Here is a 22,194-nt window from a genome sequence, read left to right as displayed (position 1 = left end):
CATTTGAAATGTGTTTATTTGATAATTTTAAAGATACCTAGGATTGTCTATAAGCAAAGTAGAATTTTATTTTAAACATAGCCATTTTCGCCAAAGTACCATATAAACCTGAAGAGCCCTAGGCCTGCTCATCCATAAACGGAATAATGTAGTGAACATTTTAATATAATATATACAATCTGTTCACACAAAGTCTCATACCATTCAATATCTACTCAAAGCAGATATTTACATTTTTCATCATTATTGACTACAAGTTACTGTAGATGTTTGGAAAGTACCTTCAATTTTTACCTGATATACAGCCCTTAATAAGATATGTATAAAACACACATTTGATTAGTAAAAATAACTATCTGTTGTATTTACTATTAAGGATCAACAAAAGGCGGAACAGATATATTTCCGTTCACATCAGTAGGACTTGTTAACCATTACACGATACACGAACTACCATTTCAAGATGGGCTACATTCACAAAGAACACTACGGCTACAGAACGGTCACGAGTATTACGCTACAGTTAAAGGTATTATGACAATGAATTCTAAAGCTTCTTTTTATTCTGTTTCTAGAAATCTTAATAATATCATTTTGATAATTTCTCATTCATTCATTTTATTTTATTATTTCTCTTCTTGATGGTATATGTTTACTTATTTCCATTTTTGATAATGACACTTCTATTAAATAAATTGAAAAACTAGTGTATCCTCAATACAAATGTATTTGTTTCTGGCTGGCATTAAGTTATTGTTTTCTTATGCAAAATACACATAATATATAATCCGGTTAACGTGTAAAATGTTCAATATTAAAAATGTGCTTCGGTGAAAGCTATTCCCCGTCAATGAATGCTGAATGTATTCAAACGAATGAAACATGCTTTACTTCATTTACGTTAACAGTCATGCTTGCTAAATCAATTTCTTGTTTACAGGGCTGGACTTTGCAACAAGAAGTTCGACAGCCGATTCACACCCTGTAAAGATTGACAACACTCCACCAGAGAAGACTATCCAACCAATAACTATAAAGGGGCGACACTTGTCAGATTTGAGTGAAATAAATGCTTGGTATATTGACCTTACATGAGATTAAGAACATCTAATAGAAAGTTATAACCTCTAATCTTTGAGTTGTTTTTGTAAATTATCATTGAATGTAGGGGTTACAAAACAGCATTTTACGATCGTTTTAACAGATATTAACTGATCATAACTAAAACATTTGTATCTTATAAATTTGATGTATCTTTTCAGAATAATCAAGCCAACTTATTGTAAATTTTTTGATGAAAGTTTCAAATTTTTAACTTTTATTCGACTGCCAATTATTCTTTTTTTGTCAAAAGTGCAATCATATTCATTTTGATGTGAATTGTTAAAAAGTTGGGCCATACACACTGTTTTATGACATAGTCTAAATGCAGTGGTTTGTCCTTCATAGCTGGAGAGATGTATTCATTGACAAAGAGAGTGGAATAGATCATTATCTGTGGTCTGTTGGTTCTCATCCTGGACATGACGATATCATCCCATTCACAAAAACAACACTAGATTGTGGAGTATCAGCTGAAGATAAAACAATCAATATTCACGAAGGCCATGCTTATTTCATCACAGTTAAGGTAAACCAAATATCAAAAGGAATAAAAACTAGAATTGCCATTTCAAGCATTAGCGGATGTCACCCTGGTCCACCAATTGCCACAAAGTGGCAGCCATTTTGATTTTTCTAACATTGAATTAACTTAATTTACTTCAGAATACATCATTTTGCAAATTTTCAGATTACCATGATATTGCTATGAGTGATAAGTTACTTTGTAAATGTGACTTAACATTATTTTTTTTACTCAAGCACTTTCATGTATCTTCATGTTGTATGTTGATATTTTCAAGTCGAGTAACATTTACAAATCTCTTTAATACCTAAACAACTGTCATTTTCTTGACATTACAATTTGGGTTATTATCCTACAGTTTTGGTAATTGTATAGAAAACCAAAAGTAGTATATAATAAGTGTCTATAAGAAAACAAACTTTTGCGCGAAAAGTGCTATTTTTAATTTGTAAATTTTCAATGCTTAGATGTTGTGTAACAAACACATCAAAGCTTACATTGTATGTAAGGCTGTTAGTGTTTGTGTTAGATGTAGTAACACATATATTTCTAATCTTTTAATACGGTTATGGTATCCTTTTTTAGGAATATGCCTGATTTATAATTGATTGTATCAAAATTATTTTGTTTACTCTTGTTCCCATGTCTATGAAATGAATCCACATTTTCTAGAGCGACAAGAAATAGAGTTTGATGGTAAACGACAACCTTTGATATTTGTAGGCTATAAATAGAGCCAATTTAATAAGCACTGCTTCCTCTTGGGCTTACGTATATGACATGTCACCCCCAGTTGCTGGACATGTGTATGATGGTAGTCAAGAAACAGCTACTTCATATATGAAAGATATAGATTACCAAACAGATGTTAAGACCCTGTCAGCCTACTGGGAAGGATTTCACGATCCACATTCTACCATTAAGGCATATTATGTCAGCATTGGGACCTGTCCAGAATGTGAAGATGTATTAGTCAATCAGGATATAGGAATATCTAATAGTAAGTATTATTTGGTATGGTTTAAACAATGTATTTATTGTTTCTTTGGGGTTTCTTTTGCTTTTATAGTGTCCGAGTAGATAGATCATGATCCCGGAATATTGGGTGTGTTAAGGAACGTGTAGGCCTTTATATAAAACAGTTCATCAAGAGGTATCAAGACATTGCTGATAAATATTCCGTATCAATTTTACAAATACAAATAAAACACAAAGATATTGAAGAATAGATTCTTGCTACTGACGTTGTTAATCATCTTAATAACGTGTTATAATATTTTTTTATTTGTTTGAATAATAGTCTTTATAAATATTACATTTAGTTTGTATTCTGTTTTGGTTGTAACTATTTGACGTAGCTTTGTGCTGATGCATGCGATATTTGTGTTATTGTGATTAGGTATTTTTTTGTATTCTTGTTTTTCTTTTTTGCTTATGTTCTTCTTAAATATGTCCTTATGATTCTTATATGATTTTGACGTTACAAATTTAGTTTCACTGCACGTTAATCGTTAAATAAAATAATGCATGTTCACAAAAATATTCGTTTGAATGATAATAAGGGTTTTTGCCGTTTACTTTTTGTCATATGGCAAATTTCATTGAGTACATATTTTGCGTTAAACAACAAATATATTCATGCGCCAGGCCCATTCAATGATATAAATATATCATTTACGTGTGATAGAGGTAACGAGTGGGGCGAAATATATCCTCTATTTCCAATTTCAAAGAAAAAAATATTCCTTTTTTAAAGGAATTTATTGGTGTATGAACTGGACAAAGTCTCTCACAAACATATAATAAAAGTCCCTTTGACTTTTTTTTCATTTGTGAGTGAATTAGTCGAGTTTATACACCAATAAGTTCCTTCAAAAAGGCGTTTAATCTTACATTGAGTTTCTTTGTTGCATATGACGAGGCTCTGAACTGATAAAACCCGTCATTGTTTTAATATGTTATGGTAAATTCTTGTTTTCTTGTCTTTCATCTTTACTAATGTGCATTGTCTGCAAGTTGTTATTTTTTGTGTTTCTCTGTTACTTCTTTTTTTTATAGTGATTAAGATTATAACTATGTTGACTGCTGAATCCCAATTTTTGACATTTTATCTTTTATGTCTGTCTGTTCACACCTCGTAATTTTATGACTGTCATACAAGTTAAAAGTTTAGCTAGCTATTAAACTATGTGTAATCCACTATTTTCAACATTAGAAAATGCCGTACCAAGTCAGGAATATGATAGTTGTTATCCATTCTTTGATGTGTTTTAGCTTTCGATTTTACCTTTTGAATAAAAACTTTCTGTTTTGAATTTGGCTCGGCTTTCGGAATTTTAATGATTTTACTTTTTCAACTTTTAATATATACATTAAACTGTCGAATGGAGGGAGGAACGTTGAAAATGAATTTCACAGTTTAATTCTAATTTTGCATACGATCCACAACCAGCTATTAATCCATTGAATCACGATGTCGAAAACTTAATTTAAAATGATAATCTAAAAAATATGATATGATTTGACAATGTTTTAAGAAAAAAGTCAGTAGGTGTCTGAATTTGACGAATCTAAATTTAGATTGTCAATAAACTTTCATCGTCTTATGCTCATGACCAGATAGAAAGTGTTCTTTCTATTCGGTGTGAGCCAAGGCTTCGTTTTAAAGACCGTTTTGAAGACCTATAATGGTTTCTTTTATAAATTGTGACTTAAATAGAGAGTTGATGTATTTGGCAATCATACCACTATATCTTAAGGATGAATTGTACAGATGTTCTTTTAACAATGTTTTATTTTCGGCAGATTTTACCCTCTGTCATATGCATTTGGGATCTGGTATACGATACTTCACTACTATCACAGCATGTAATACTGCTGACATGTGCACACCAGTGACGTCAGATGGGGTTATTATTGACAACAGTCCGCCAACACAAGGAATAGTGTTAGATGGCGTAGATGTATATGACATAGAATATCAGTCCTTAAGGTTAGTGTGAATTAAAAATAAATTCAATTTTTAGTGGATATGTGTTTCCGATTAGCTTAACAGGTGGCATCTAGACTAATACCCATCAGATAAATGTTCAGACAATGCATCAATATATAAAGTTGTATGCATCAGTTTTACAACGATTGTCTTGTATTTATTTTTTTATTTCGCACAGAAATTACATATCTGCTAAATGGTATGGATTTACAGATCCTCAGTCCGGCATAGACAGATTTACATGGCGAGTCGGAACACAACCGGGATCAGATGATATTGTTAAATCTACACATTTACCTCGCTCAGATATATTGGTGGAACCAGATTTACTACATAACCTACCACGAGGGACAGCGTATTTATGTAACAATAAAAGCATATAATAAAGCAGGTAATGAATTGAATTGTTTTACATTGATATTTCGGGACCTTTTATAGCTGACTATGTGGTATTGACTTTGCTCAATGTTAAAGGCCTTACAGTACCTATAGTTGTTAATTTCTTATTCATGTTGGTCTCTTGTGGAGAGTTGTTTCATTGGCAATCATACCACATCTTCTTTTGTTAATGTATATCATATTTATTAAATCATGATTAATACTACCTTTCTGCTTTGTTATACTACACAAAAGTTTAAGTGATAGTGCTTCAAAGACTGACTTAGATTTTCTATCTTAATTTTATGTTAATAATATATAATATAAATTGAAATCTGTTTGTATTTTTGACATTTTAGCTTTTCTCTTTTTAAAATTGATTACGTATTTTTACATTTTATTGTTCGTTTAATTACAAGAAGTTTTAAATATATGAGCGTTATATTCTGTCCTTGATAGACAATTTGTCAAAAGTCTTATCAAGATCCTGTGATTTGTTGTTGGAAATTTAAAAAAAATAACCATGAAAGCAAGGCAGGACTTCATTATGTTGCAGTAGAATCGCATAATACATCAATGGTCCATTCCCGATACGTAGGACATGGTTATCAATGTTTACGACTGAATTCAGACGATAATATGATATAACATATTATCATAAGTAGTTATCCGATTTGTAACCATAATCATCACTTTATAAACGCCGCTTTACAAAAAATTTCAGGCCATGATTCTTTAAAATTTTATACATACATTGTTCGTGCAATGAAAATAAGAAATGTAATTTTTTGCACCTTGTTTTTATCATTTGTCATAGATTATCACCAGCTAGAAATACTATAATACATTCAAGATAGATAATACTGTGTAAAGGGGCATCACTTTATAGAGAGTGCTGGTGTGAAAATATCTCTAAGAACTCACTTACACATCCAATATCTTTTAATGAGTTTCCACTCTTTTTAAATGTTTGTCAAATTTGTTTATATATACAATTTGTTATTTCTATTAAGGCTTATTCATATGACGATAATTCATTGATTTATAGGACTTGGTACAGAAGCTCATTCAAACGGTTTCTTCATAGACGACACACCACCATTGATGAAGGTTAAACCCTACTTGTCTACAGAATTAGGTTCTATCAAAGACAATTCTATAGTATTCAGAAGTACAATTAGAATACATTGGGAGGTAGAAGACAAAGAATCTTTTATACAGCGCCAGTATCTATCAATAGCATCGCACAGAGGAGGCGAATTCAATGCATCTTCCACAGAAGTAATGAGTAGAATTGAGAGAAGCGTATTTTTAAGTGTACAGTCATCTTAAACTTTGATTTTCCGAAACCTCATTTGATACTCAATTTTGTAATTCACTGGTAATCACTGTAACACACCACCGTTAAAATTAAAAAATGAATTATCTTTCATGTCAAATAAGAGTGGAAAAATCGTTTAATAAACTTAATTTCCATTGTCATCAAATATATCGGTGACATCAGCATGTGCAGTATGTTTTTTTTCCATTAAACAGTGCACTTAAAACACCTTCCTATTGCAAAGATCAGTACCGAATAGTTTAAAGCTGTGAGGTCGATGATTCAAGTCAGAATTTGAAAAATGAAGGGTTTGTGAATGTATGAATAAACATGATACATCCATCTTTAAATACCCCAATCATTCTCAAACACTCCCTTCATGACAAATGAATTGTTTTCACCTATGCTACATAACATTAACTGTCTGATCAACATGTACTCTAACGACATTTACCATAGAGAACACGGTCTTTTCTATGTTCTTTTGAACTTTAATTCGAAGAAGAAGAACGTGTAGCGTCCTTCACTGTGTTTCATACCTAAGTTATCGAATTATCCTTAATGTTCCTGGCTCCACCAAGTGTTCCATAAAACCACTTTCTAAATATTGACACGATTTATTTTTTTTTGGCAGTCAAAACCGGACTGTTGTTGTTTTACTTTAACAAACTGTGACATGGAATAATAGTTGTTCCATTGCCACTTACTACACAAATCATCTATTTTATCAAAAGTAAATATATTTTTTTTAAACTTGCACTTGTATTTTGTAGTTAAATGGCATTGTAAGAGAGTACACATTTTCTCAAATTGATTTGCATGATGGCGGTTATTATACAGTAAAACTCATTGTTTGTAATGGCGCTAAAATATGCGTTGAAGACGAATCTAAAGGGATTGTAATAGACAGCTCTCCACCAACTTCAGGTATTAACACATGTTAAACACATGTCTGTATTTAAATAATTGTAATAAGGTTCCATATTTTTCTGAATTTGAGTTTTTGTTGCCTCATTGTAAACTTAAAATCTCGTTTTGGATACATTTAAGACGAAAGATTTAATAATAGAGATACTTCATGTGCACAGCAAAAATTGCGTGAAACATGTAAAACATGCGTGACTCTTTTTCCTGTAAAGCACTGAAGACTATGGAGTTTCCCCTATTGCAATTATAGCTCAGAAGGATTGCAACATTTGAAGCCATAGTTGTGCTATCGAATTCACATTGTACAAAGATGATATGTTACTACAAATGTGAAAAATATTTCAATCTCTAACAGCTTGATTTTGTTTAGCTTCATATATTACTATATTTTTTATTTTGCCAATACTATATATAGTGAGAGATTATAAACACAACTTTCATTTCTTTCCAATTATCAGCTAGAGGAAATGTGAAGTAAATGGCATATATACTGTTTGTTTCCTAGGCATGTTTGCAATTAAAACTGATCACGCAGCAAATCTTCATCGACATGTTGATGACTGGATGAATTGGTCAAGGTATAAGCTTTGGTTGTCATGGTTAGGATTCACAGATCTTCATACTGGAATAGACAAGTACTTTGTATCCCTTGGAAGCAAGTATATGACAGATGATTTCAATAAGGTAAATGTGAAATTCTAATATTTTGGTAAATTGTATTGTACTGTTCTGTTCTGTACATGTATGTTCCTTCGTTATATATCGGAGCACTCCAAATGTTGATATAGGTTCAACGCTGTTACCTCTCAATCGTAAAGCATTCTTGTCCTCACAAATACTTGTCTTGTTAACATCTTTGTACTTTTCGGTTGGTTCTGAGATCAGATCCTTTTTCCTTTACAGTCAAGATCTTCAGCTACTTGTGCGGATGACATATGGACATTGACTATGCATGATTTCATTGGACAAATATTGGTTATAATCACTATGATTCGATTATTATCATCATGGTATTATATTTGTTGGTTTCTCCATAACTTTATTCCAAAACATTGCCATTCCCCCGTACCCTCTGATTGTTCTTCAGGGATCATCAACATCAACAAATTTGAAAAAACATATGTTTTTATAATATTCTTTTCTATTGATAGAATAAAGCGTTTATTGTTCATCAATACTACTTAGATATTCTGAGGTTAAAGGAAAAGGTCCAGTAAGGCCCCTTTTTGGTCCAAAAATATAGCAGTTTACTTAATTGTTGAAATGTTTATTTTAAGTTATTTGTTCATTTATTGGAAAGTGGAATGCTGCATAAAAATGGTCTGTTTTTGACAATACAAAGCACCTATATCGGGTACTAGCATCATTAAGTCTTGCTAATTTTGACTGAAATCGTCACAATTTTATCATTTTAGTTAAATTTCAGACGGTTTTCGTCTTAAATGAAAGTGGCCGCATTTGTGTCCATTCTTAATATTGAAATGTAAGTTGTATTTAATGACAATAAATAACATATATAAAGGTTAAGGATGAACACGGATGCGGCCACTTTCATTTTTGACAAAACCTATCTGAAAAGTGAAATTTTTTGGCATTTTTGATAGATTTTTCATATTTAAGCTTAAATCGGAGCGTTTTTGACTAAATCAGTAAAAATCTTTTACAGAAACTAATTGAATCAAACGAAATAAAGTGTTTAAAAAGTGTCCATAATCTTTCGTCAGATGAAACTGATATTTGAGGCCAAAATCGGTCCTTACCTTCTCCTTTACCACATGTCACTGATATATAAAAGAATAATGCATAATCTTATCAGTGCAGAAGTAAACAAGAATGACAATACTACTTTGAAGTTGAAATTTGCTTATTGTTCATCTTGTTATGTCTATTTGGTATGGCATAAAGAAAATCAACACTTTTTTAGATATCTGGTTCACCACAGGAATTTCTACATAACCAGTCGGGAGTCGACAAGTATGATGAGGGATATGTTCAGACATTTGAAGTAGATACTAAAAACTTGGCAAAGTTTGAGCATGTGTTTGTAAGCGTTTGGGCGGTTAACCAGGTAATATGTGTTTACCTCCTTTATACAAGTTACATAGCGTTTTATTACGTTTATAGTAACATCATCAAGTCGAGGACATAAAATAAAATGTTGATAAAGACGTTTCCCTAACCATATCTTAAACAATTGTTTTGCGATTTTTGGTGACAAGTTTATGCGTTTGCGCTTTCGCTATAATCGACCCAAATCACCATACCGCACAAAGCAAGACATTTAACGGTAAACAAAACATATAAGACAGAACTCTACATCTCGAATAGAACACGACACTTCATATGTGGTTGTTATGTTGTGATGCCGGACATTTAAAGTATAAAGTTTTAATTGGAAATTTAATTATATCTATACTTTTCTTATTTTTAGGATTAAATTTAAATTAAGTTATACATGACTGTATAACAAAACACGCATTTAATATTTCTTTTGTTATCCACGGGTTCATCCATATATTTACCCAACACTCTTTATCCAATTTGTTTTTATCTCGAATGTTATGTATTATATTTCAAATTGATATGAACTTTGAGCAGTATAACTGAATTTCTAAATTTATGATTGCAACTTAGGTTATTCTGCATTAAAGAATTTTGCTATTACAGATTGGGTTACCAAGCAGAATGATACATTCCCAATTTAAACTTGTACCCGGAGGTTCATTAGAATTGATAAGGAGATGTTCAGCGGTCACGTGTCAAGGACATTGTGTTTGTGCTGCTCAAGGACAACGCTGTTCAAAACGAGCATGTTATGATGTGACCAAAGGTATTACAATTTCATAACAAATATATCTTTTTTTATACCAAAGAATGCGCAATATGCATCCAAATGATTAGTTTCTTTAAATGGGAGATGCTGTAGATTTTTACTCAGGGCACTTATTTCAGTTCTAGCTTCTTTGCTTCTTTAGTTTTAGAATAAACTCGCGTCTGTCTAACACATTTTAAAGCCTGGTGTATTTTGATATTTTTTCTACTAGTTGTTGTCGACACATTTTCAAAAACTGCATACATCGTAAATTTGGCTTCGACGTCAAATACCGTAATGGATAGACATTATAACATTGTAACTAGTGATGCGGACTGACAAAATTTCAAACTTAAAAGATATGATTGCATTTTCAAGTTATATTGCAAAGTTCTTATAGTTTCACACTTTGTAATACTTTAATATAAAACACTTTTTTTAAAGTAGATGCTAGTTAAACATATCTATGTTCCATGCACTATATTGAAAATTGACCAAATATGTTTAAATGCAACAACTAGCCCTCAAAATATATAATCTATATTGATATATATGTTTGCACTTAGTATATTTGTATTTCAGCAAATAATAACAACTTGTTAGGCATATATGATACAACAAATATTCAGGAATCCTCTCCCTTTAGTGATGTGAAGTATACACCATCAAATGTCGCCCTGGCTGCCAAATGGCATGTAGTACAAGCTCAAGGCTTGAGACCGTTATGGTAAATATAACATAAATCATTTTCGAATTTAAAATAACAGAACCGAATAAATCATAAATTATTATAGAAAAACGTATAATTTAGTGTACACGAATGCAATTTATTGGTATAAAAAAACTTATATATGCAAAAAGGGATACATAGTGTTTATTTTGAAATTCCTTTGATAATTTGTTCAGTGATTTGCTATATAACATTGTTTTCTGAATATAGCTTTTCTCGCCTTCTAAAAGTACAAGCAATCTAATTCGATAAATCTTAATAATTCATCTTCGAATATACCAGCTGCTCACAAAAAGGAGATGGAGCAACTCAGGAAAACATGTTTTTAAAATATTCAAATTGTTCAAGGTATGAATGGACAGCAGGATATTCAGATAAGGGAGAACCGGAAGGAGTCTTTGACAATTTAAATGAAGATGTCTGGCATCATGCAGGACAAACAAATCAGGCAATATTGAACATTAAAAGAGGTAATGGTATAAAATTCATCTAGATACAAAGTATGCAATACCATAATTATCACCATTAATTAATATCACAATGTTAATGACTATATGAAAGACGAACCGACAGAGACAAGAAATCGAGTGGGCTTTCAAACATTAAAAATGCATGTTATCGACTAGGGGCTCAAAATTGTAACTTCCAAAGGAAAACAGATTCACAATGGTACACATAGAATATATAGAATACGAAAGTTTCAGGCACTAAACTGACACAAAACGTGATTAAAAACGGATTGACCGGTTAACAGGGAAGCAGTGACGGAAACATTGTGTACCCCCATTATGACAGCAGTTATATCGGTGAACTTATGTTCTAGAATTTCAGTAAAAGAAAAACACATTTTTAATTCCCACATAGGGGCATCCCACTTTACGGTCTGTGTGTCCGTTCGTCGTCTGTCTCGCTTCATTTTAAAGATTTTGGTCAAGGTAGTTATTGATAAGTGAAAGTTTAAGCTACTTTAAACTTAGTACACATGTTTTCTATGATATGATTTGCCTAATTTTATAAAAATTAGATATTTGACCACCAAATTTTATGATTTATGACTCCGGAGAGAAAATTTCAGAGACTGAATTTTCGGTTTTCCCTTGACACCATTTGCGAATATGATCTTACGGTAACGATGATAGTCCGTCAGAAGTAGAGTCACAACAATACTGAGCTCCAAAGAAAGTTCAAAAAGGATAGTTCCAAATCAAATGGCAAAATCAAAAGTGAAAACACATCAAACGAATGGATAACAACTGTCCTATTCCTGACTTGGTACAGGCATTTTCTTATGAAAAACATGATGGATTGAACCTGGTGTTATAGCTTGCTAAACCTCTCACTTGTATGACAGTCGCATCAAATTCAATTATATTGCACCCCATGTCTGAACAAAACAAAACGCAATAGGTAAAAATGTCAAAAATAGGTGCACAGCAGTCAACATTGTGTAATCATCTTAATCACTATAGAAACAACAAATGTAACGAAGAGGCACAAAAAGACATACATCAAATTTAACATCCTCATTTTGCTTATATTATACGATTTTTTGTATCTATGTAAAATGCACTCATAAAGGATGGAGGGTTTTAAGTACTAATGTAAAATTGCGCGTTTGAAATTCGCACAAGTAGCCATAAAATAATTTTGTCGTTCAAAGTATGATGGGATACATAAATAAAGTCACGTAAAAAAGATATAGCAAAAACAGACTTAACAGTAAAAGTAATAATAATGTGTGGTTCAAAGTATGATGGGATACATAAGTACATAGTCACGTCAAATGTATATCACAAAAAACAGACTTTACACTTAAAGGAATATTAATAAATAATTTTGTCATTCAAAGTATGACAAGATCCATAGGTACAGAGTCACATCATAACATAATTTTGTCGTTCAAAGTATGATGGGATACATAAGCACATAGTTACGTCAAATGGACATCTAAAAACCAGACTTTACATTAAAATTAATATTAATAAATAAAATAATTTTGTCATTCAAAGTATGACAAGATATATATGGGCAGAGTCACATCATAAAATAATTTTGTCGTTCATAGTATGATGGGGTACATAATCACAGAGTTACGTCAAATGGACATCTAAAAAAACATCCTCAACATTCAAAGTAATATTAAAAAAGACAAATAAAAGAATTAATTTTAAGAGTAAACTGTAACTGAGTGTAAATTACCCCAATTATACACGTACGTTCGGACCATATCAGTATATACCAATCCGGTCGTGACCATATGCGTATGGTCCAAATACTCATATGGTTCGGAACAGGTCTATAATGCCCATATGCATGCTAAGTCAATCTTTGAAAACCCAAATGTTGCAAAACACTTATCTTACCTCCATGACAAATACGTTTTTGTCCCCGCAGATAAAGCCCCAAATAACATCGTTTTTGTGTGTAAAACTCATTACATTAACTGCTTGATAAACCAATTAGGTATTGACAACTCACTTGGAAACTCAACATATACCCTCACGACACTTACCAAAGAGGAAATCCTGGATATTAATAAGTGTCCTTAAAAACATCAGTATATTGCTGCTCACAAGGAAGCAAGTAAACCAAGAGTTCTTAACTGTGAAGTTGAAATCATCCCCCTTCGTAAATTTTCCTCTTTGAATGAGATTCTGCGGAAAGAAAATATACTTTCTTAAATCGATTTTTTCGAAACCTAACGAAAAGAATGCCATTATTTATTTTCACTAGTTTTTTTTCTCGAGATCTTGAACTGGTGTCTCGTCAATATTATAACCAAGATCTCATATCAATCTGCATAGTAAAAATTCATTCTTTGTTCAACTATGTGATCATTTTCAATTTATGTTTACATTTTATTAAATTTGCCATATGTATTGGAATACAGGTCAGCGGTTAAAGGAATCACCAGTATCGTATTCTATGTTTGTGAGAGTATGGTATGATGACGACACATTTGCTGATTTTAAAACAGATGGAATATTAGCTATGTCCACTCCTCTACCAAAACGAAAAATTAAAGGATCGGCGGTTTGTACATTTTTACTTCATTTCTTGTTTTAGGGAAAACATATGTTTTACACTGTTCAGTTTTCCCTCTCAACAACATTACTAAAATCTTGATATTTAAAAAGCAAACTTCAGTGATAAAAATGTAATGCTATGGTTACAAAACTCAAGAAGAGACAATTGTGATTTTCTTATTTAAAGATGTATCTTGAGTTGCATTAAGTGATCATGAATAAACATAAAATGTGAAAATGTCTTTGCCTGAGATTCATTTCACATTCCTGGATCGAAATTTTCGGTTCAGAAATGTATCTGCCATTTGAAATTATGTATATTACTTTTGAATAAAATTACAGAGCATATTTATTATTAATATGTAGTCACAAGTATAGCATATACTTTTATTAATATTAATTATTAAAAAAAGCTTTCTAGGGAGAGTACATATAGCTATTTTGTTTTCATAAAGAAATAAACAGCAAATGTTTTATATAACTGGCTTTTTTACTTATTTTTAGTTCAATTATTGTATTGTTGTTATACAAAAAAGAAGATGTGGTATGATTGCCAATAGGACAACTATCCACAAAAGACCAAAATGACAAAAATGTGTTTATTTCTAATAACTTACCATAGTTTAACCAATGTTCAAATTTCATTTATCTTAAAACAACTAAATTTTGTAAATGGTGGTTAATGATATTAGCTATTGGTATTTAATATTAGTTTTTTTATTTATAAGACAAGTACAAGATACCACAGAGATAATACTTTATTTTCATATTAATGATTTTAGATTGTAGAGCAAATACCCGGTCATTGGAAGAAGGATATTGATTATATTAAACCTGGAGCTCCTTTCACAATCAGATGGACAAACGTGTTTAAGGATGATACTAAGATTATTGACAAGTTTAAAGTGTATCTTAGTACATATCCAGGAGGTATATCTTTGTTATTATTGGCACTATTATGACCCAAACAAATTTCATCAGTATTGTCAGAAAAGTTAACCAAAGTTTTCAAAAACAATGACAAAAGTTAAAGTTATCAATGTTCATCCTTTGTTTATGCTGGCGTTTTATTTTTCTTATGACTTTTAATTTTACTTTCCTTCAAACATTGTTATCAGTTAAAAATACCAGTATGCATAAATGTTAATTAATTAAATTAAATTCAAAAATATCTTTGAAGGTCATGATATCCATGAAGTGGAATTGGATCTTCCAGGATCAATTACGTCTCATAACATCAGCCGAGTGCCATTATCTCCAGGGAAAGTTTTTTACAGTAATGTTGTAGGATACAGCTACTCTGGTATCCATGCTACTGAATCATCAGACGGTATCATGGTAGACTCACTTCCACCAGTTACTGGTACAGTCTACGATGGTATAGGTGAGTATAATGTACATACATTCAATTAAACATGAAGGAACGGCAATAAGACGCAATAAATATTTGAAAATATACGTTGGTATGTATATCAATAGATATATTTATACTTATATCCAATTATTAAAACTCATAAACAAAATCACCATCAGACTGTATCATGGTTGACAATCTGTCCCAGTGTTTAGGTTGGTTTAGTGTATATCTTTAGTTTTTATTAACCACATGTACCACATGATATTGAAAGAATTTGGTGGCTAAATTTATTGTTTTTAGTATTCATCATCCACATCCATTATACGTCTCCGACGGGTACATTATCTTGTTGGGCTACGCTAGTCTGGAAGATCTCAGCAGCAGCTTTCGAACTAAATCAAGGGACTTTCAGAGAGAATTAAGGAATACACAAAAAAAAACAGTCCATAAAACGTACTTAACTCTTGAATTATTCATAAATGATATTGATCTCGTAGACAATATGTGTGCTGTGGACAAATATCTATTTATGCTTTATCTTTCACCAATAGGTATACACGACATTGATTACCAGAACAATTCAGATGTTACCGGGGCTTCATGGCACGGCTTTTCTGACCGAGATTCTGGAATAACACATTACATGTGGTGTGTACAAACTAGATCTAAAACTACAACATGTGATGTTAGAGACTGGGAAAATGTTGGCATTCATCATTCTGTGTCCAGAATTATTAACAGCTCACGCATTGATACAGGTAAAATAATTATTCCCGTTCTCCATTTACCTGGGGTTTTTTTTCTCTACTTGGCGGCGTTTTGTAGGTTTTTTATAACAGTTCACACATCTATACAGTAAACAAATTATTTCCGTTCTCCATTTAACTATGTTTTTTAATTGTTTTTACCCTTGTCATTTTTGGGCACTTTATAGCTAGCTGTTCAGCGTGAGCCAGGAGTCCGTATTTTGACCTATTATTCTGTTTTACTTGTGACTTGGATGGAGAGTTGTCTCGTTGGCACTCGTACCACATATTCGTATTTCTTATTATGTTAATGTAAAATCACGGATTAAATATAAAGAATTAACAACGTTTTGTTTCTATAAGTTAGTCTAGTACAATGAAACTATGTGTATAATACCATGCAAATTAATAGGCATTCGATGTTGAGTTGACAAAAATTTAATTACAAAATGTTCTATTTCACAATATTTCAAGTATATTTTTATATTGGGATTCAAAAAAATTATAAAGAAATTATAAAGAAATTTCAACATGATCAATATACATGTATATATGATAAACAATTTATTTTCTAATGCAGAAATCGAGAGTCTTGTTTATGCAATGGATGTTATAGGACATAAATCTAAAACTGTAAAATCAAATGGCATCGTGATTGACTCTACTCATCCAGAACCTACATTAATGGAACATTTAGATCATAATGAAGCTGTAAATCCTTCATTTGAGGATACAGACGGTGGTGTACCTATTGACTGGGATAATATAACCAATATCAATTTATGCAATTCTATTGTACGTGCCTCCGAATGGAATACATCAATAGGGAGCTGCGTGGGTGTCTTAAAGTCCGATAAAAATCTAGCAATAGACGGAAGGTCCTTCGTATTTGTTGAAGGCCAAATATCACAAACATTAAGTAATCTAAAAGCTGGACATTTATTCCGTGTTACTTTTGTAACCGCTCATCCACCCATACTTGGGGCTGTTTTAGCTAATAAAGAAGGATATGTAGAAATTGGACATAAAAGACACGTCTTCATGGTCTACACAAAGCATGACAAACACGGTAGTTCCTCTAAAGAATTAAACTGGCATCACCACACATTCTATTTCCGTGCCTCTACTTTCGGAGAAACAATTAGTATTGGAAGTATGACTGGTCATACCGGCATTTTGTTCGATGGTTTGAAAGTTCAGAGGACCATCTTTCATCATCACAGTGATGAAAATGAAAATGGCAAACATATTCACGCACATGTGGTTGCCTTGCATCAATGGTCGTCGATTCATGCATCTTGGAATTTTGTTGATCCAGAGAGTCCGATCATAGATTACATGTGGGCTATTGGTAAATAGAAATCATAGAATTTAAAATTTCACACACTGAAAAATATCATGTGTAATTTCATTGAAATCATTTGGTTTTTTTTAAATTTATAGAGATAAAAATAAAACCTGAAAATGTTGACACCAACTGTCCAAGGTGGCATTGTAGCTACGTAAACTATATTTCCGAAAACAAATGCTAAATCAGGAATGATTTTATTCATTATACAATGCACTTACACATTTAAGAAATTATATGTATTTGTAGGCTATACAGAGGGAAGCACAGAAGTCCAAGGATTCACAAGTGTCGGTCTGAATAATTTTGCTTACAACTACAACGTCAGCTTAGCCCATACGTCAGTTATTCATATCACTGTCATCGCTACAAATGCTGCAGGATTGAGACACGAGGTGCATGCCGAAGACTTGCTTGTTGACCTAACGCCACCGTATATAGATTTTATAAATGATGGAATAGGTTTGTAAATGAACAAAATAGATTCAGATCTTGATCTTTGTAAAATATTTGATGTATTTGATTTGTGTTTAAATCAAAATACGTCGACTTCAAAATAAAATAAAAAGAATAACGCAAGACATTTTAATATAAAAGTATGCACAAGCAAGATTTTGATCAAATTTGATTGGATAATTCCATTCAGTCATTTTGAGTAAAGAAGAGAAAAGGTGGATTTGCGTCTCCTTAAAATTGATTTTTACTTGCAATGCGAATCAACATCATTTCACCATTAAAGTCATGTGTTTCCCATCCCGAGTAGAAGGACATATATAAAAAAGTAAAAATAATAATAAAATATAGATGATGTAATCTCAATATGTCATAACTGAAGATAAGCATGCGAGAGCCTCAAAACGAACAGTCATGATACCAAATCACGTATTGATTTATCAACTGAAATATATACAGAACTCATATTTTTCTATATGTTTTAGGATCTGACATTGACGCACAAACTACCGATGAAGTATCTGCTAATTGGGAGGTACATGACTCTGAATCTGGGATTGATGTCTGCGAATGGGCAGTCGGTGAGTATTTGTACGAATGGTACAAAGACTTACACATATATAAAAGATAGTGTATGTATACAATATGACATGCGCTGTTAAATATTTTATTATTGAAGACATATAGATGTCGACATAACGACATAATTTATAGAATGAACCAAACAAATCTTGTCTTTTTAGAACATCTGAGTTCGGGGTGGTATTTTTTATGTGTGGTTTATGTTGCTCAGTCTAAAGTTTTCTGTTGGGTTTTTTTTGTAACATGTTGTTTGTCTTTTCGTCCTGACTTTTAATTTTGCAATGTGTTGTCAATTTGTTAATAGAAACTAAAACTTGTGAAATTTCTGAAAACCATGGTGTCCATTTTTACTAAAAACAAAACGATAATGTATTACTTCATGATTTTTTACTTTACTTTTCCATTTAATTCAAATAATATAGCTTTTTTGTGTGTTGAGGCAACGCGAGTCAACCACCAATAAATCAATGAAACAATGTTTTTATTGTAGGTTACCAACCGTTCGGCAATGAAATTCAAACATTTCAAGAATTAGTTAAAGGAGTAAACAGGGTATCAAAAGTGTTTCCCAGCAGCCAAATATCAATGCAAATGGTCCACGTGACCTTACGATGTAGAAGTAAAGCCGGATTGATGTCTTCCAAGTCTACAAACGGTGTTAAAATATCAAATCTTCCACCAAATACAACGACTGCTGAAGTAGAAATTCTACCTCATACATTAACAGAGTATAACCCTAGACATCATTATCAGGGTGATACATCATATGTAAGAGTAAAATGGACAGGATTTGAGGATATGACAGGTGTCGATTCCTACCTTGTAAGTCGTAGTTAAGAAATATATTGACCTTGATTGAATGGAAGTAAGCTTTGGTCGAGTCACAAAGATGACCAACCTAACTTAAAGCATGATAAATGTCAGGAATATTTATGTGTGGATTAGGGTGATTTGCGATTTTTCAAAATTGAAATTCAGTCAAACAAAACCAGTGTTTTCATTGGGAAGTTCCTTTTCTTGTATTCACTCCGTCAATCGGCAACCCATATACACGTAGTTCAACATTTTTAAATATTTATAATAAGCTAGTGTGCATATTTTCATATTTTTATTCTCTTCTACATTGTTAAATTAGAAATCTTCCAGGTGACCATAGATTATCTTATTGTTTGAGATATGTATATAAAATGATGTTCACGCTTTTGGATACCAAACAATGACATTATTCATGGAATAATTGCATTTATTTTTTATTTTTCAATTTTAAACAACAAACAAAATTTATTTGAAAAAGCAATGACCTTCATCAGTTTGACTTTTATGTCGTTTATATTGATTTGATTATATTTAAATGTAAACAAATATAATATTGCTTAAAAACAATACAATTTCTTTTTTTCTTTTTCAGCTTACTTTTCACAGCCAAGATAAGACAACTGTGATTTCTAAATCAATAATCGCCGAGGAGCAAGATACCTCCTTTTGTGTGTTAAAAGGACTAGATCTTAGGACTGGAAACTTTACCACTAGTATAAAAGCTGTAAACAAAATGTATCTTAGGAGCAAACCTGTGTCTTCAAATGTCGTAGTTTCATCCAAAGTTCCTGCATTGATAGGTGTGTACACTTAAAATCTATTAGTTGAAACAAATGTGTCACAAATGATTCAACTTCATCTGCAGAGTATGGAACGATTACTTTGTGCCTTGTTTACAGTATTATTTTTTTCAGATGTTACAATGAGTTTGTTTTACATCAACATTTAAAATAACTATTATAATACTAAGATATTTGACGCAAACAAAATAATGTCTTATTTATAAGTATTAGGACCAAAATTTTGGGAATACAATATATCATACAATCATGAGACAGTATGACACATTCCAGCATGACCTTGTTTGTGTATTATAGACTAGCAATACAGTATTGATAACTTTATTTTAACTATATTCTTTTGATACATTTCGCAGAAACACTTTCTAATTTTCTTACATCTGTTTCAATTAATGTATGTACATCATTTTTCATTCTGTTCAATTCGAAGTTCTGTATATCTCATTTGATTGTGCAAAATATGATCGACAGCATGAAATGAGAACCATGTGTTTTGGTCAAATACAGCCATCATAGTTATAATTTTTTCTATAAAGATTTGAACAAATGTGTCAATTAGTAGACCTACGTATGTACCAACAAAAATGTAAAATAATTAAAAAAAAAACAAATATGCAGTCATAAGGTTTTTTTCAACGACACAAATTATCCAACTTAGTCTACAGAGTATGGAACAATTACTTTGTGTCTTGTTCACAGTATGTGTTTTGTATCGGTTCTTTTGATTTTCATCTACAGTATTTTTTGTTTACTTATTTACATTATAACAATTGCAGAGAACCCGCACTTACAACTGGTTTTAGATAACCGTACAATAACGTCCTCTTGGGAAGATCACTTTAAAGTTCATCAACCTTTGTATTATGAGGTGTCAGCAGGAACAACGCTAGGTGGCGCTGATATTATACAGTGGCAAGAAACAAAGAACACATTCCTAGAATTCCAACTTCCTCAAAAGATCAAATCACTGAGAGATTTGACTGGATATATATCTGTCCGATGTGTTTCAGCAAATGGAATGACATCAGTGTTAAATGCTGCTGTCAAATTATAAATACATGAATAACAAACTTTAATGCCGTGACCGTCCTTTCATAAATTCTGTGATACTTTTTTGATTTTATTAGCTAGTTGATATATATGCATGAGTTAATTGTTGATTTTATAATGAGTAATAAAATGATTTAAAAAAATTAAACAATTATACTTTTTTACAAACAAATGAGTTTTGATAATATTGATAGTAATCAAAGGTACCAGGAATATAATTAAGTACGCCAGACGCGCGTTTCGTCTACCTAAGACTCATTAGTGACGCTCGTATCAAAATATTTAAAAAGCCAAACAAGTACGAAGTTGAAGAGCATTGATGATCCGAAATTCCAAAAAGTTGTGCCAAATACGGCTGAGACTGTCGAAGGTTTTGTTTTGAAATAATCCAGAAAGTAGTCAATCTTTGAGCAAATTCAACAGTGACTACCCAACACGCTACATGTGAGTTGTTCTTTATATTTCAAAGGAAGTGGTATATAAAGACATAAAACAAGCTAATAGATCGGGTTAAGTGATTTTTTATGAAAGTTCATTTTGTTCCAAAATAATAATGACATGCAAAATGAAAACCAGCTATCCTAAGAAAAATTAAAACAGTCGAGTATTATATTAAATGCAGTGCATATATGTAGTTCTGCCACCACACAAAATAACAGTTAACTAATGCAACATCTGATCTATGATATGCATTTGGTACGAACATCTCACGTTAATTATTTGACTTTCATCAAACACGATTGGTGGCCTTCGACTGTTGTCTGCTCTATGGTCGTGTTGTTGTCGCTTTGACACATTCTCCATTTCCTTTCTTAATTTCATTTTTACGATAACGTTAAGGAGAGAAAAGAAAAACGACAAAAAATATATATACACAACGAAAAAATACAAACCGTAGACTGAGCAACAAGAACTCTAGAATAGTAATCAGATTCTCCTTCACATGACCATGGCACCCGTCGTGTCTAATAAGTGAAGAATAATTATATACCACGAATTATCATGCTTACTGCACAAATATTTTGACTACACTTCACGAGTTAAGTTTGGATTCATTCATTTTATATTGAACTTTTTTGTATCTTAAAGAACGATCTTGTGTGACCAAAAACTAGACTTTTTATCGTCGATTTGAGTTTTATTTAGATAAGAAGCTACTTGAATTGAAGAACATGAGTATTTACACTATTTGGTTTACGTGTCTTTTGAAAGTAAGCCTTCCGTAACGC

General features: G+C 31.7%; 1 protein-coding gene across 1 annotated transcript in view; it reads left to right on the top strand.

Moving 5' to 3' along the window:
- The window catches only part of LOC134684630 (uncharacterized), a 37,544-nt gene extending 16,491 nt beyond the window's left edge, over nucleotides 1-21,053 (top strand). The window contains exons 12-34 of the mRNA XM_063543931.1: nucleotides 377-529; nucleotides 941-1,076; nucleotides 1,450-1,630; nucleotides 2,351-2,627; nucleotides 4,433-4,619; nucleotides 4,798-4,994; nucleotides 6,046-6,302; nucleotides 7,092-7,245; nucleotides 7,751-7,929; nucleotides 9,170-9,313; nucleotides 9,913-10,075; nucleotides 10,640-10,784; nucleotides 11,136-11,257; nucleotides 13,678-13,820; nucleotides 14,596-14,743; nucleotides 14,994-15,197; nucleotides 15,722-15,928; nucleotides 16,497-17,267; nucleotides 17,514-17,726; nucleotides 18,203-18,298; nucleotides 18,790-19,121; nucleotides 19,708-19,915; nucleotides 20,692-21,053. Of these exons, the coding sequence (XP_063400001.1) occupies nucleotides 377-529; nucleotides 941-1,076; nucleotides 1,450-1,630; nucleotides 2,351-2,627; nucleotides 4,433-4,619; nucleotides 4,798-4,994; nucleotides 6,046-6,302; nucleotides 7,092-7,245; nucleotides 7,751-7,929; nucleotides 9,170-9,313; nucleotides 9,913-10,075; nucleotides 10,640-10,784; nucleotides 11,136-11,257; nucleotides 13,678-13,820; nucleotides 14,596-14,743; nucleotides 14,994-15,197; nucleotides 15,722-15,928; nucleotides 16,497-17,267; nucleotides 17,514-17,726; nucleotides 18,203-18,298; nucleotides 18,790-19,121; nucleotides 19,708-19,915; nucleotides 20,692-20,969 (4,895 nt within the window). The 3' untranslated portion in view covers nucleotides 20,970-21,053. The remainder of the gene's footprint in view (nucleotides 1-376; nucleotides 530-940; nucleotides 1,077-1,449; nucleotides 1,631-2,350; nucleotides 2,628-4,432; nucleotides 4,620-4,797; nucleotides 4,995-6,045; nucleotides 6,303-7,091; nucleotides 7,246-7,750; nucleotides 7,930-9,169; nucleotides 9,314-9,912; nucleotides 10,076-10,639; nucleotides 10,785-11,135; nucleotides 11,258-13,677; nucleotides 13,821-14,595; nucleotides 14,744-14,993; nucleotides 15,198-15,721; nucleotides 15,929-16,496; nucleotides 17,268-17,513; nucleotides 17,727-18,202; nucleotides 18,299-18,789; nucleotides 19,122-19,707; nucleotides 19,916-20,691) is intronic.
- Nucleotides 21,054-22,194: the final 1,141 nt, after the last annotated feature.

Source organism: Mytilus trossulus, chromosome 9 (assembly GCF_036588685.1).
Source record: "Mytilus trossulus isolate FHL-02 chromosome 9, PNRI_Mtr1.1.1.hap1, whole genome shotgun sequence".
Classification (NCBI taxonomy): domain Eukaryota; kingdom Metazoa; phylum Mollusca; class Bivalvia; order Mytilida; family Mytilidae; genus Mytilus; species Mytilus trossulus.
This window is presented reverse-complemented; position numbering and strand designations above follow the sequence as displayed.